The sequence below is a fragment of the Microchirus variegatus genome, assembly GCF_963457635.1.
Source record: "Microchirus variegatus genome assembly, chromosome: 23".
Taxonomy (NCBI): domain Eukaryota; kingdom Metazoa; phylum Chordata; class Actinopteri; order Pleuronectiformes; family Soleidae; genus Microchirus; species Microchirus variegatus.
Genome location: NC_139824.1, coordinates 8260626 through 8274972, shown reverse-complemented (window position 1 = coordinate 8274972; position 14347 = coordinate 8260626). Strand labels below are relative to the sequence as shown.

At 41.7% G+C, this 14347-nt stretch overlaps 2 protein-coding genes across 2 annotated transcripts in view; both read left to right on the top strand.

The window, feature by feature from the left end:
* LOC310943496 (protein kinase C beta type) overlaps positions 1 to 2529 on the top strand; it is a gene marked incomplete at both ends in the record, with an annotated part of 38885 nt that extends 36356 nt beyond the window's left edge. The window contains one exon of the mRNA XM_083909088.1: positions 2377 to 2529. Coding sequence (XP_083765214.1) covers positions 2377 to 2529 — 153 coding nt within the window. The remainder of the gene's footprint in view (positions 1 to 2376) is intronic.
* A 3536-nt stretch (positions 2530 to 6065) lies between these two features.
* On the top strand, positions 6066 to 11836 carry cacng3a (calcium channel, voltage-dependent, gamma subunit 3a; the record flags this gene model as incomplete). The annotated part of the gene is made up of 4 exons (XM_083909060.1): positions 6066 to 6276; positions 8710 to 8793; positions 9645 to 9785; positions 11271 to 11836. 4 exons carry the CDS (start codon positions 6066 to 6068, stop codon positions 11834 to 11836), a joined length of 1002 nt encoding a protein of 333 aa, XP_083765186.1.
* Positions 11837 to 14347: the final 2511 nt, after the last annotated feature.

The following is a 14347-nucleotide window of genomic DNA, read 5'->3' as shown; positions in this document are numbered from 1 at the left end:
TGAGAGATGCTACTGTAGATTGTGTAATTGTCCTGTATGAGTGGAAACTGATAATATACTCACTGGTGCCTACCAGACCACTGCTGTGTCTGACTTGTTACTGCCGCTAGTTTTAACATTTTAGGACATACATCAGTTCCATCTCTTGCTCTCATGGTTTTTATGAGGAAATTAATTCCATCTCACCCATCCTCTACACGAGGGTTACGGGGGGCTAAAGCTAGCTCAAGCTAGGAGACGCTAACTTAGCTTAGCTTAACTGGGAAATTGTTTGTCCAAAGGTTAAAAAACAACAAAAAACATCCATCTCCTCTAAAGATTATGTTCAGGTTTTGTGTCATGATTTGTGGTTTTACATGAGGTTAAGCACTGGGCAATTTAGGAGAGGAGAATATTAGCTTAGTTAGCATTAAGCAAAACTAAGCTAATATTCTCCTCTTGCCTGTATATAATGCCGCCAAATATTTGGAGTGGTGGGGAATCGATACATTGAACTATGTCAACATTTTGCATGGTATTATATTGCTGTTCAGACACCAAGTATTGATTATTTACTTTATAGCATATTTTTTGAACTGATGTTACAGATAAACGTTAAATATTTTGTGGATTAGCATTAAAAAAAGCTGTTGCATGAGTGTAATGCAATATATGATTTCACAAATATTTTGCAATTGTGATAATATGGTATCATGACCACAAAATTGTGCTCATATAATGACTGAAATATGATATTATATCTCGACTTTGATATTGTGATAATGTCGTACCCTAGAATAGAATGGCCTTTATTTGTCATTATGGAGGGTACATACACAACGATTGTGACTACGATATCGTGATAATATCGCATTGTGACTTAAATATCGTCATAATATCGTATTGTGGTGTCTCTGGCAACTCCCACTTCTATCAAATATGGTCCTGTTTACCTTGTTTATGCTGTTTTTTATGATATTATAGGTCCCTAAAAGCTGCAGTTTATGCTGAGGTTTTCCAAAATGTCTGAGCCCATGGAAACTTAACTTTTTAGTAACGCAGACCTTGGATTGTATGATTTGTCAGCGCCTTCATCTACACTTTCATCTCTCCCTTGCTTTTTTTATGTTAGCATTAGCGGTGTGTTGTCTGCTAGCGTTGCAGTTGCCTAACCAAGGTGTTGTCATGATTTTCCATACGAATGCCAGACATTGTGTTTCATAACCTCTCATGTGGTCAAGTCGCAGATGTTATTACACTGACATGAGAGTGGTGTTGTTGATCTTATACAACTGTTGGCAAGAAAAATATGCATTTTCAAGTTGGAAGTGATTCCAGAGCTCATACCCTCCACCAACACTTAAAACCAATCTTGAATTCGCCCTCTTAATTGGATTATTCCTTTAGTCCTGCTTCATGTCTACACAAAATCTGGAGGTAAATAAGTCTTCTAAACTAAATGGGCTGCATTAGTTGTGAGTTCGGGGACCTGTGGTAGAGATGGGAAAAGTTTCTGCCCTTCATTTCAACTGGAAGCCCTGTGATGAGACAAAAGGAGGAGGTAGGAAACTAATCGCTTTGTGTGATGTGTGATATACATGTGTCTTGCCTTGGACCTCACTGCTTCACTTCCCTGTGTGAAATCCTCTTCCGGTTGTGGTTTGGTCTGTTAAATCTGTCCTTGTCTGTTCTGCACTGGAACATTTCCTCTCTCTGGCTCAAAGTTGTTTGTCTTGGATCTTCTTTTTTTTTTGCATCTCTGTCGCTGGGGTTGTCGTCAGCCGTCGGGTGTGTTTGTCTTTGTCAACTGGCAGTCTTCAGGGGAACAATCGGTGTGTTTTGCTCAGTTTGGACCGACTGTGGTGCCACCACTTACAGATTTAACAGAGGTGTGGACTTCACCTCCACTTTGACTTAAACACCTTTGATTCATGACCACTGGTGGAAGATGTACTCTTCTTCTCCTCCAATGTATCATCACTCCAAGTTCTTGAAACGATACCTACGATACCTTTAGGTAAACTATTAAGTGCAGAACTCCTGACACTGTTTTCCATCATATCTTAGATTACTTTATTGCTGCAGCTCAATAAGTTGGAGCTCAAAATATTACTTTCTTTTTTGAGTTTTGGTAGCTGGGCTAAAATCCAGTGCAAAATTACTGCAACAGTTCATTGACTTGTGTCTTGTCCCACCTCTACAGGTGATTAAAGCATGTCTTTCTGTTTGCTGAACCACTCACCCTTCCTGGCCTCCCTCTCCTGTCTCTTCTTCATCTTTGTGCTTCTCTGCCACTCGTCCACATTGCTTATTGTCAACGTTGTTCTTGAACCTTAATGTTCATTCTATTTCTGACTCTGTTTCCTCCTCCTCCTCCTCCTCTTCTCTCCGTGGCAGAAATCTCGCTCTGACGTCGGCAACTTTGACAAGGAGTTCACGAAGATGGCCGTCGAGCTGACGCCGACGGACAAGCTCTTCATCATGAACCTGGACCAGAATGAGTTCGATGGCTTCTCCTACACCAACCCCGAGTTTATTATACAAGTGTGAGGAGCTCGTAAACACGGCTCAGAAAAAGACTTTCCCTCCAGACCGGGTTACATTTCACTGAAGAGTAGTCGAACCATCTCACCGGCACTGCCATCTGGACGAGAGCCGCTCAAACACACATCTTCAAACTCAACCCTCACCCATTCACTGGACACTGGTACACACTCACGTCTCCAAACACACAATAACGTTAATTTCACATGGTGTGTTTGACCATAAAGTCCTAAAAACTCCAGGCTTGTGTAGAATTCATGGTGAGCAGGTCGATGCAGTGACTGACGTCACACTGTGTCTCTCTGTGTGTGTGTGTGTGTGTGTGTGCTCTATCGATCGACAACAGCGCATGTTTGTTTACTTGATTCCCCTCTCTTTGGCCTGTAAAAGTTGTGTCATGAACATTCCATGATCAATACGTCGTGTGTGTGTGCTCGCGTACGCTGGCCGCGGTTCGGAAAGGGAAGGAAGGTTTTTTTTTTGTTTTTTTTAAATGTGAACGTCCGCCATTGCCCTGTTCTTCCAGTGTGTCGTCATCCGGCGAGAAAAACCATCCCCGTCTAGTCTCATGCGGCTCGTTCGGCTCTTTGAAAAGCAGTCTGACGATTGATTTGTTGATCTTTGTGTCCCGCAATGTGGCACACACTGTGGTGTGGTGTGTGAGTTGCTCTCGTTCACCGGGACGAACCCATTCGCGGACCGCGTCCTTGTCATTGAAGGCTTGTTCCTGCATTTGACCGTCAGCATCAGTGTGTTCTACATGGTGCTCCGCGTTTTCCTTGTGGTAAATTGAAACTCTCCTACTGAAATGATTCCTAATGAATCATTTACTTTTGATTCAAAAGTAAACCAGACCTCCGCCACGGATCACGCCCAAAATCGAATCACTTCTTCCTGGTCCCATTACGGACATTTCCTGAAAATGTCATCCAAATCCATCCGTGACTTTTCGACTTGCTAACACACATATCTCCTTGGCGGAGGTCAAGATACTCCACGTTTTCCATGTACGAAGAACAGGGCCCCGATTTTTAAACCTCGCGTCTTAAGTTAGTCGTAAAACTTAGTCTTAAGCACGTCTCGTCTTCCAAATTGATGCAAAAAGAAGAAAAAAAAATCCCCAAATACCTAGGTTTAGGTTTCTTGTCTCTCGCTTAATCGCTCTCTTTCCTCTATGGCACTGTGTCAACAGTGGGTTAGTGCTGTGTAAGCCTATACAGTCTTTGTGGTGCAGCTCCTCTATGCATGCCATATTTGTTGGTACAGTAGTTTTTTGTTTTTTTTTGACGTCGTGGAGGAGGAGGGAAAAAAAAACTCTTCCCGCGTCTCGACTTTATCGATGCAAGTCCGTTTTTTGGAAATTGTCCACGCTCAAATCACGTTTTCATTCCCACTCCAGCGATTGCCGTGTAATGCCGTCTCTGAATATAGTGTCGAAATATGCGTGGCTGAAAGTTTTTGCTTGGAGCAAAGTTGAAATGAACATATAAAGTCGATGTATTAACTCTGTGCGAGTTGTGTGTTTCAGTGTGTGTGTGTGTAAATAGGAATGGGATCTAGCGATAGAAGTGGTTTTCATGTACTTCTCCGTCACCCTTCGCCTGTCAGGATTCTCTGCTGTCAAGTTTATTTCCTCGTTTTAACTTTGTTCTCCTCCTCTCCCTCGATCTCTTACCTCTTCATTAGACCTCTGTTCTTCAGTTTCTCGTCTCTGTTCCTTCCTTTTTTTGTTTGTTTCCAGTCGACGTTTACATTTGTGTAGTTTTAATTAGAGTGAACTTGGGGTGGTGGTGGGGGGTGGAATGAGAAGACAAGAGGGCGGATAAAGTGTTTACTATGCAAAAGGCAGAGAGAGAGAAAGAAGAGGGGCAGGAAGGAAAGAAGGGCAACTTTTATAAAGCAACCTGAAACGATTGTGTGACGGGTCAGTTATTCGTGTGTTGCATGCGCCGTCTTTACCTGCGCGTGAGAAACACCTTCATTAAAATGAATGATCATGATACCATTTCAGTAGCTCTGTGTCTTATTTTCAGCACGCGGTAGAGAACGTACTCGCGTCAGTACAGTACAGTAGTGAAATGGCCACTTGCAGGGGCTTTCCAAATCAAATGACTTAGAATACTACATCTCGCATAATTTTAACTATATAATTCACAAAAAAACAACATTTAAGTGGTACGCCAAGAGCTTGAGACCTCTGACCCAGAGCCTGTCCTTTGATTTCATCTGTTACCAAGTGTATGGCAAGCCGTTTAGTCAATATCCTTCATATCAGACTTAAGGTCCACGTACTAGTAAGCTTTTTGTCCTCGCACACTCGTAGAACTACTCGGGTGCACTAGTAGAATGACTGTGTCTTACTCGTAACGTTTTTTCCACTACTAGTGCCATTTTTGGCCTAGTAGTGGAAAATCAAACCTTACTACTAACACTACTAGGCCCTACTAGTAGGCATGTGTCATGCACTTGTAGCCTCCTGGAACCTGCTAGTAGCACCAAAATGCCTACTAGTAGCACTAGTTAGGCATTTTTGACCTCACTAATACTACTAGTAAGTACCAGAATGCCCGCTAGTAATATTAGTATAGGTATGTTTTACCTTACTAGTAACAGCAAGAAGAGAGAAGTAAGAGCCAAAATGTCCACTATTAAGATGTTTTTGACCATACTAGTAGTACTAGTGAGGCTCAAACTGTCTACTAGTAAGACTAGTGAACACTTTTGGTACTTAGTGCATGACACATTCCTACTAGTAGGGCCTACACTAGAAATTAAAGTGCTAAGTAGAACCATATAATGTTCTTCGGCTTGTCCTCATAGGAGAACCCTTTTGGAGGGAACCCTTGTATAACTCTTTATTCAGGAAAGGGGCTTTAATGAGTTCTCTGGATCAAAATGGTTCTTACTGGAACCATTAGTGTTACCAAGAACCCTTGCAGAAGCAAATGGTTCCAGGTAGAACCTCAGCCCTTGTAGAAGGACACTTTTGGAACCCTTATTTCTAAGAGTGTATTGAGAGCCAAAATGTCCTCCTATCTTCAGGGCCAGATATCAATGCTGAAGGGCCAGTTTTGGCCCACGAGCCACCAGTTGCTGAACGCTGCCCTAAACCAATCCTAACCTTTAACCTAACAACTATTCAAATCTTAACCCTAGGTTCTGCCTCATTAGGACCAGGTTTTGATCTCCATGAGGACTCCTGGTCCTGACAAGGTCAGTGTTTATGCCAGAAAAGACTACACACACACAGAGAGTGTGAGAGAGAGAGAGACAGGGAGGAGGAGTTATCCTGTAGTTAGTGTCCAGCAGAGCTGATCTCCTCTAAACTACTTTGTGTGCTGCTGTCGCTCCATCTTCCTCTCAACTACTTTGTCTTTCATGCAGGGAAAATGTCTCGGTTTGTTTTAACTTGATGATTTGAGACAGAGCGTCATTTCATCCTCGTCTGTCATGGAAACATCCCAGCATCAGCAGCAGCAGCAGCAGCAGCATCAGCAGATGAAAGGCGCTGAAACCTCTGAGCTCCGTCCTCCTGTGTGGACATGAGGCTGTGTAACCGCGGTGTGATGATGCTCCTGACCACGGCGGGGGCTTTCTGCGCCTTCAGCCTCATGACCATCGCTGTGGGCACGGACTACTGGCTGTACTCCCGCGGGATGTGTCGCTCCAAGAGCCAGAACGACAACGAGACCGTGCGCAAGAACGAGGAGGTCCTGACCCACTCTGGTCTGTGGAGGACCTGCTGCACTGAAGGTGAATAATAAGACACTTAATACACTGACTGCACCTTTAAGAGCCTCCACACTGGGAATATATCATTAGCTATGAGGAGCTGATTTCTCAAGTGTCTTAGATCAGTGGTTCTAAAACATGTTTAAGAAAATACTGAACTCTTAACACTATAAAAAACAAAGTTAAAATACAATGTTTTCACAGGAGGCAGATTTATTCACAATTATACAATAATTCACTCTATCATCATCCTCCTCTTCCTCACAAGTTCTTGCTATAGTCACATTAGATTAAGATGGAAGAAGAGATAAGATGACTCTAATTATTATTATTTAATTTATTTTTATATTTTTTGTTATACGTTTCATTTTACAGACCCTGTTATATACAGTATTTATGAAGGAAGCTCACATACCACTCGTGGTTCACATACCCCAGTTTGAAAACATTGTCGCAGATGATCTAGCAACACGTACATGGAAACACAATTTTTAAGACGAAAGAAAAGATTAACAACAACAACAAAAAAGAGTTCCAAATCAGTCGATAATCTTGTTTTTATTTATTTTCTTTTTCTTTATTGAGTCTGGTCATAAACTGATCTGAGTGATCTAAATAATTATTGTAATGTATCATCATGTCAGATGGTTAAAGATTGGGTTTCAGAAATGTTATTGTGGTTTTTACAATTCGAATAAATAGATACAGGGAAGTCAAAATATCGCGAGGGAACACAAAAAAGTGTTGCATACTTTGTCGCGTTCCCTCTAGAGAACGCAAAGTAAAAAGTATTGTCACAGAAATGACACATTTGAACTTCAAAGTGACAAAAACTTCAGTTTCCAGTCAGAAAAGCATGTCTAATAGTAAGATGCATACTCTTAGGATATTAAGGAGCCGTTTGTTAAATGGCTAAAATCAGTTTTTCCACTGCGTTGTCGTGTTTTTGGCACCAGTGCCTGTGTCTTAGTTGGTTCTCCCCACAAACTCCCCACAAAACACACCATGTACATCAAATGTAGATGATTAAATTAAGAAATAAGAAAATTAAATTGTTGGGGGGGGGGGGGGCTCCACTCTGAGCCAAAGGTGTACAGTTAAAGCGTCTGTAGCCGCTTCTTCTTACTATGATCTACTTTTTTTGTGTCTTAGACCGAAAAGCCTAACCCTTAGAAAGTCTTAGAGGAAAAAGTGCTCTCCTGCAGCACAGACGACAGACGAGCAAAACTGTGTCCGAGCCACAGGTGTTTTCAGTAAATCCTCTGTCCCAAACACCATCGGTCGTCTTAATTCAAAAAACTGACCACTTTTCACTCTTATTTTAAAATGTGCTGTTGTTTTAAAGGATTTAATGTGTTTGTATCTCTCTAATTGGTGAGCCAAAGACACTTTTCCTGTTCTATTATATTATATCATATTATATATTATATCCTATTCCATCCAATAGCTTTTTGTTGGAATTGGATTGCTGCCTAGATTCAAGTAAAGGCTTCATAGGGAGAGGATTTCGAGTCCTGCATGTGTGATGGGGTGAAATTACATTTTTAATTATTTATTGCTTTATTATAATAGCACCCATAGCTCTCACCCTTTATCTCCGGTTTGTTTTGATTGGCTAATTTTCTGTTGACATCCTCATCTCTCCATCTCTTACGTACAGCTCCAAAGTGCTTCAATTGGGATTGAAATGTAACAAAGTGAAATATTGATATATGTATCACCAAATATAATTCAACTTTTGCCTTTAATCCATTTTTTAAGTTATTATTTTTATTTTATTTACAATAAAGGCAAAGAAAAAAAAGATAATGTTCTGTATGTGTGATATTCGTATGATATATTACAGCCAGTACAGCAGCTGGGTCATTAGCATGTCAGCAAACAGTGTTTTATTCTGTAATAATTTGATTAAAAATGATCTGCAAAATCAGCCTCATCTGACATCCTCACTGTTCATTTTAAATTTAAATGTGTCTCGGTTACCACGGTGACCGAGTCACATCATCAATACTGTTCAATCAGTGGCAGCACGTGGGGAACAGAGTTATCAATAATTCCCTGTGTGAGCAAATGTTGAAAGCCAGCACAGGACCAAAGGTTACAGGGAGCAGGAAACCGCATTAGAGTCTCTCTAGAAATGATTTTACCTAAGGCTTCATACAGTAATTACTGTATTTAGATATTACTTCCTGGCAGAAATAATATTCATTTTAATATGTTGAATATGTATAGAAATAAAGACACTTGGTGGTGTTAAATTCATATCCAGAAGATACACTTCAGATACATGTTTCTGACTTCTCTAGGTTTATAGACAGATATCCTCATATTTATGCATAATATCAAAGGAAAATATCGAAAATATTTGTTAGCTAAGGCCTGAAGCTGAAAAAAACTCACTATGAAACAGCTGTCATATGTTCTGAAATGGGTCCTTTTGTCTCGTCTCTGCAGGGACGTTTCGTGGCGTTTGCAAGGACATCGATCACTTTGCTGAAGATGCAGACTACGAGCAGGATGCTGCAGAGTATTTACTACGTAGGTGACATCAGCGCATGTTACGGTGAAGCTAGTTGTGCCTCTCATAATTGTTTCAGACTGGACTTCACCGTGGTAGAGTTAAATAAGATTATTTGACACACATGGAAAATGACATGGTCATCACTTAGATGTTGTTGTTGTTGTTAAGATGTTGATTACACATGGAACCCTACATCCCCAAGCTGGTGTTGCCTTTAAAGCTTTAAACCAAAGTAATATCCACAAAGTGACTAAGTAAAAACATCATACAATAAAATAAACATTACGCACAATGACGGACAGTACCTATGTTCCCCGGGTCCTATGTTCCCCGCTTTGTATGTGACCGGGGAACATAGGACCATTCACATACAAAGCAATGTTCCCTTTTTTGGTAAAAACAGGGAACATATGACCCTTTTTAAAAAAAAAAAAAATGGTCAGATGCTCCCCGATCAGGGAACATTGGACCCGGGGAACATAGGTACGAACCCCACAAGGGGAGGACAGGAGGAAAATAATTTGATGCTCTCTTCAAAATTTCGAGAGGCACCCCCCCACTAAGTCTTTCTTTTCCAGGACCTGAAACTTAAAGGTGCCATATGTAAGAATGTGGCCAAAAACACTTACTACATTCAAATTCAAAATACCGAGGTCTTTTAGGTTTCGTTTTCTGACATAACTGGCAACCCGTGGTTGCTCGGCAGCTGAGAATTTACTGACTGCAATGATTGGTAGACGGCGGTAGGTGGCGCCACATGCCAAAACATGATTTCAAATTCCTAACCTGCTCCTGATTGGAGAAATTGACTGTTGATTGTGTTTGAATGTTGTTTAAACCACATTTCTCTCTTCTCTCCTCTCACCAGGAGCAGTTCGAGCCTCCAGCCTCTTCCCCATCCTCAGTGTGGGGTTGTTGTTTCTCGGAGGCGTCTGTGTGGCCGCCAGTGAGTTCTACAAGTCGCGCTACAACGTTATCCTGAGCGCGGGTATACTCTTTGTCTCTGCAGGTCAGAAACCAGCTCTACATTCTGCAGCATCGTGATCACATTAGATATGATGCTTTGGTAGTTTCTGTATTGATTTAAAAGGCTGTCATTGACACACTTCACTACAGAGCAGTTATCCCCAGGATTGCAAAATTAAATGCAAATTCTTCCAGGGTTTTTAATGAAAATCATGTCTGCAGTACACCTCTTTGCCACATGACGTCGCTCATTCACACAGTCACAATTTTTTTGTAATAATAATCAATGATCTAAGTGGAAAAGCCAGTAGAATTCAACCAAAATAACCAAATAATAACCTGAGAGGTAAGTTAGCATGAAGATGGACGACTTCTGCTTTGTTAATGAAACACAAAAGCCCGGTTAATGTAAAGACTGCAGCTTAAGTTACACTCTTAGAAATAACAAAAGTGTCCTTCTACAAGGGCTGAGGTTCTACCTGGAAACCATTTGCTTCTGAAAAACCCTATCCCCGAAGAAAAAATATGGGGTTTCTCAAGGGTTCTTGGTAACACTAATGATTCCAGTAAGAACCAATTTGATCCAGAGAACCTTTTAAAACCCCTTTCCTGAATAAAGGGTAACCAAACAGGAACTGGTACGGACACAAAATCTATCTCTATCTGTGAAATTTTATAGTGTTTTAGTCCTCCTTTTAAAGGATCGGTATGCAAGTCATTAATTGAACAGGATCCACTTCAAAATCAAAATCATCTTTTTAATCATTTTAATACTTATATTTGGGACCCTGGAGGCCCTATGAGTAGGCAAAGTGTGAAAAAAGATGACTCGCTTGTGTTTTGTGGTCCTCCTCAGTCTAAGTACAGGAGATAAAACACACGATGTTGACTTCTGCACTCACTGCTACGTCACAATGAGACATTCCTGGAATTGTTGTCTCGCGGAGCTCCGCTTTGTCCCTAAAAAACGCAAGAGTGCAGGTGAGGGCAACAGTATCCGGAAGAGCAGAAGTACGCAAAGTGTTCTATTCTTGTCTGCACAGTGCAGCACAGAGTTCTACACAAACTTCCAGCCTCAGAGGATTTACGTGTCCAGTGGATACATTTTATATATGACGGCAATGTGTCTGCTGGAGTCAGCAAATGATGGCTTTGCCAAATGCTAACTACTTTTAGCTTCCGGAGCCTCAGTGACGCTGACGTTGTTTCCTGTGTCTCATTTGCATTTAAAGAGACAGGCACTCTAAACCGAGCGTTCTGAACAGGGCTGTTTTGGCAGGGTGATTAAACTGCTGTGGTGCTTCATCCTTAAGGTATTTTGACCAAAGAATGTCACAGACATGTTCATTAGGACACCAGGGAACTAGGTTAACTTGGAGAAATAGGGTATAAAATGAGTCCTTTAATTTGGAATGCAGAACCTGAGCTTGTCGGAACATCTGGAATTAAATATGACAAACGTATCTGTATGAAAGCTGCAAAGAAGGTTTCACTGTTTGACCTCGGTCTTCCCCTTACACTCTTCCAGGTCTCAGTAACATCATTGGCATCATTGTGTACATATCAGCCAACTCGGGTGACCCCAGCCAGAGCGACAACAAGAAGAGCTACTCGTACGGCTGGTCTTTTTATTTCGGGGCTTTGTCCTTCGTGCTGGCGGAGATGGTGGGCGTCCTGGCAGTGCATGTGTTCATTGAGAAACACAGGCAGCTGCGCACCAAAGGCCGGCCTTCGCTCACAAAGCCGCCCATCTCCCGCAGCTCGTCCTACTACCGCAACCGCTACTACCAGAACCGCTCCCGCCGCTACAGTTACAGGAGCAACCACAGCGCCGGGGACTCGACGACACAGTCCTTCCGAGCATCCCTGATGCAAGACCGAGAGCCGTCCCTCTCCGCCGAGTCCAAAGTCGGCGGCATGGCGGTCTTGCCGCCGCCAGTGACGGTGGGCTCAGAATTCATGCTGTACACGTTAACCTCTCCGATCAAAGACGGAAACATTGCAGTGGACGATTTGACCACCACGGCTGCTCATAACCACACAGACGTGCTGCCCGGGAACTGTGCAGCCAACAGAAGGACCACACCAGTGTGAGCAGACTGGTGCTGGTGGATGGAGATAAAGATGGAGAGGGACTAAAGTGAGAGGCTTAATAAAAAGGATGTCCTCACTCCTTTGGTAAATAAAGACGATATTGAATGGACTCACATTGGCCAATCAGTTGATTTTTGTCTCTTATTAACCATTTAGACTGAAAGATTCCCATCACTGTTTCCCATTACTTCCACATTGTTATGGCTTTTGAGGGGCTGGTGTCATAGAATGGCAAAAAGACAAAGAAATGATCAAATTGTTTCATTTATTGTTGTCAAGGACAAAGGAAAAGTAAACAAGAACATTTTTGAGATCTGCTACTGCAGTCCTGTTTTTATGTTTGCAGAGTTGTTTTTTTAAATCACTTTACAGTACACACACTTTAATGGGTTTAAACGTGAAAACAAAATCCCATTAAATGCAACCCTCTCTGCTTCTCTTGTCACATGTCAGTGTGTATTGTGTAACATGCATGAGAGCACGTATTAGTATAACAAAAGGTTTTTTCCCCCCATGTTGTAGTGCCATTGAGTCTCTGTTTACGCACAGGAATAAAGAAATGAAATGCGCACAATCGCTCACAAAAACGCTTCAGAGAGGAACAAGTGTGGTTGAAGTTGCAGTGTTTGTTTTTGTGTGTTCCCCCCGTGGTACAGCTCTGTCGTGCGTGTTTGTTCGCGAGAACGATAGAATATTCAAATATGTGTCCTTGTTTAAGTGGGCACTGGAGCAAATGTCCAAACCAAGTACAAAGAGTCCCTTAAAAATAAAAATAACGACTCCCGTGCACAGCAAAATATTATTATTAGATGTTTGTGATCGTGCATTAGTTATGTGTATTTGAGACAATGGCAGCAGAACAGCAGCCAAACCTGATGTGTTACTATGGCAGCAGCACCATTCAGGCACACAGTCACTTAGATTTTAGATGTAGTGAAAGAGGAGGCTATTAAAGACGAGCTCAAGAAGACTTCTGATTTGTCCTTGAAGAAGGCACTGAAAAAAGGGGGAACAATGTGGCCATTAAGGGATGATCAGCAACAATACCACCAGTCTGGACTTTGAGGTTGATGGCCCAGATGCTGTCACAGAAAGGATTCAGGTGCCATATGTAAGAATGTGGCCAAAAACGGTAACTACATTCAAATTCAAAATACCGAGGTCTTTTAGGTTTAGTTTTCTGACGTAACTGGCAACCCGTGGTTGCTCGGCAGCTGACACTCTACTGACTGCAATGATTGGTAGACGGCGGTAGGTGGCGCCACATGCCAAAACATGATTTCATAACATAAACATGATTTGCAGTCTGCAAAATATATTTTTTAATGCAAATATTTTGTCTGTACTGTTGTTGGTGAGTTCAGTTTGTTATATGAACATTATTTCTGAGTCTCTGTGACATATTAGGAGGATTTTATGGCCAGTTGCTTTAGATTTATTACATAATGCACCTTTAACTATGCAAACCATTCCTGGTTCCAGCTCCTTGACTTAATTGTGATTTTTCTATGCAGATGATCGAAAATATTCTGGGACAACACCATTATGTATAGTAACCCTTGTCCATCAACTGTATAAACCAATATCTTCCTCATTCACTCATTCATAAAATCATAAATCAGTCACTATTTGGTACAGTGGATCTATCAGAGCTTTTTTATTAATCAAAAATAACTGCATTAGATGAAAGCAGTGTGCACATAGAGTGGTCCTGTTGCACATAAATGTTAGTTATGGAGGTCTACTTACATACATTAACTTGTTTTTATGGTCAGAAACCTCCTAGTTGCTGTAAACGAGCCGATAGAAATCCTTTTTTTCTGACGCTGTTTCCCAGCAGCAATATTTCAGACTCAACTCTCTCACCCAGAAGACAGAGTCTTGTGATTGGCCAGTTTATTCAGCACACCCGCTCTCAGAAGCGCAGCTCCCCCCTCTGGAACGGTGGATGCACTGCTACTCATTATCAAAACATTATTTTAACAATGTTTAAAAATAGCTTCGTCATGACTCCCAGCCGCAGTCCCTTTGATGACTTTGACCCGGAGTCAGAGCCAGAGCACTGCAGAACACCTCCACAACGGACGTTATTCTTCTTCTGCGGTTCAATGTACGCAACCGGATGTGCCCGGACTAGTGCCCGGAGCAGGACGATCTGCTGTTCAGGAGAACCGGTGTTTACGTAACCGGACCGGGAGATTACAATAAAACACAGCGTTCTCAGCAGTGGCTAAACTGTTTGTTTAGAACCTCCAGGGCTTCTTAAACAAGGTAAGGACGCAGATACACAGTAAAAAAAACAGCGTTAATTGGAACTTCTGGTCTAGGTCTGCTTTAAAATACAAAATGACTTGCTAAAAAGGGATAGTGGGATAGTAGTATCATAGTAAGTTAGTGTAAAAAGCACAACGTCTAATTATGGTTACAAATTTCGCATTTTAATATAAATACCTATTTCAGTTTGACAAGTCGAAAAGGTTCTTGGCAGCGGTGGGATTCGAACCCACGCCT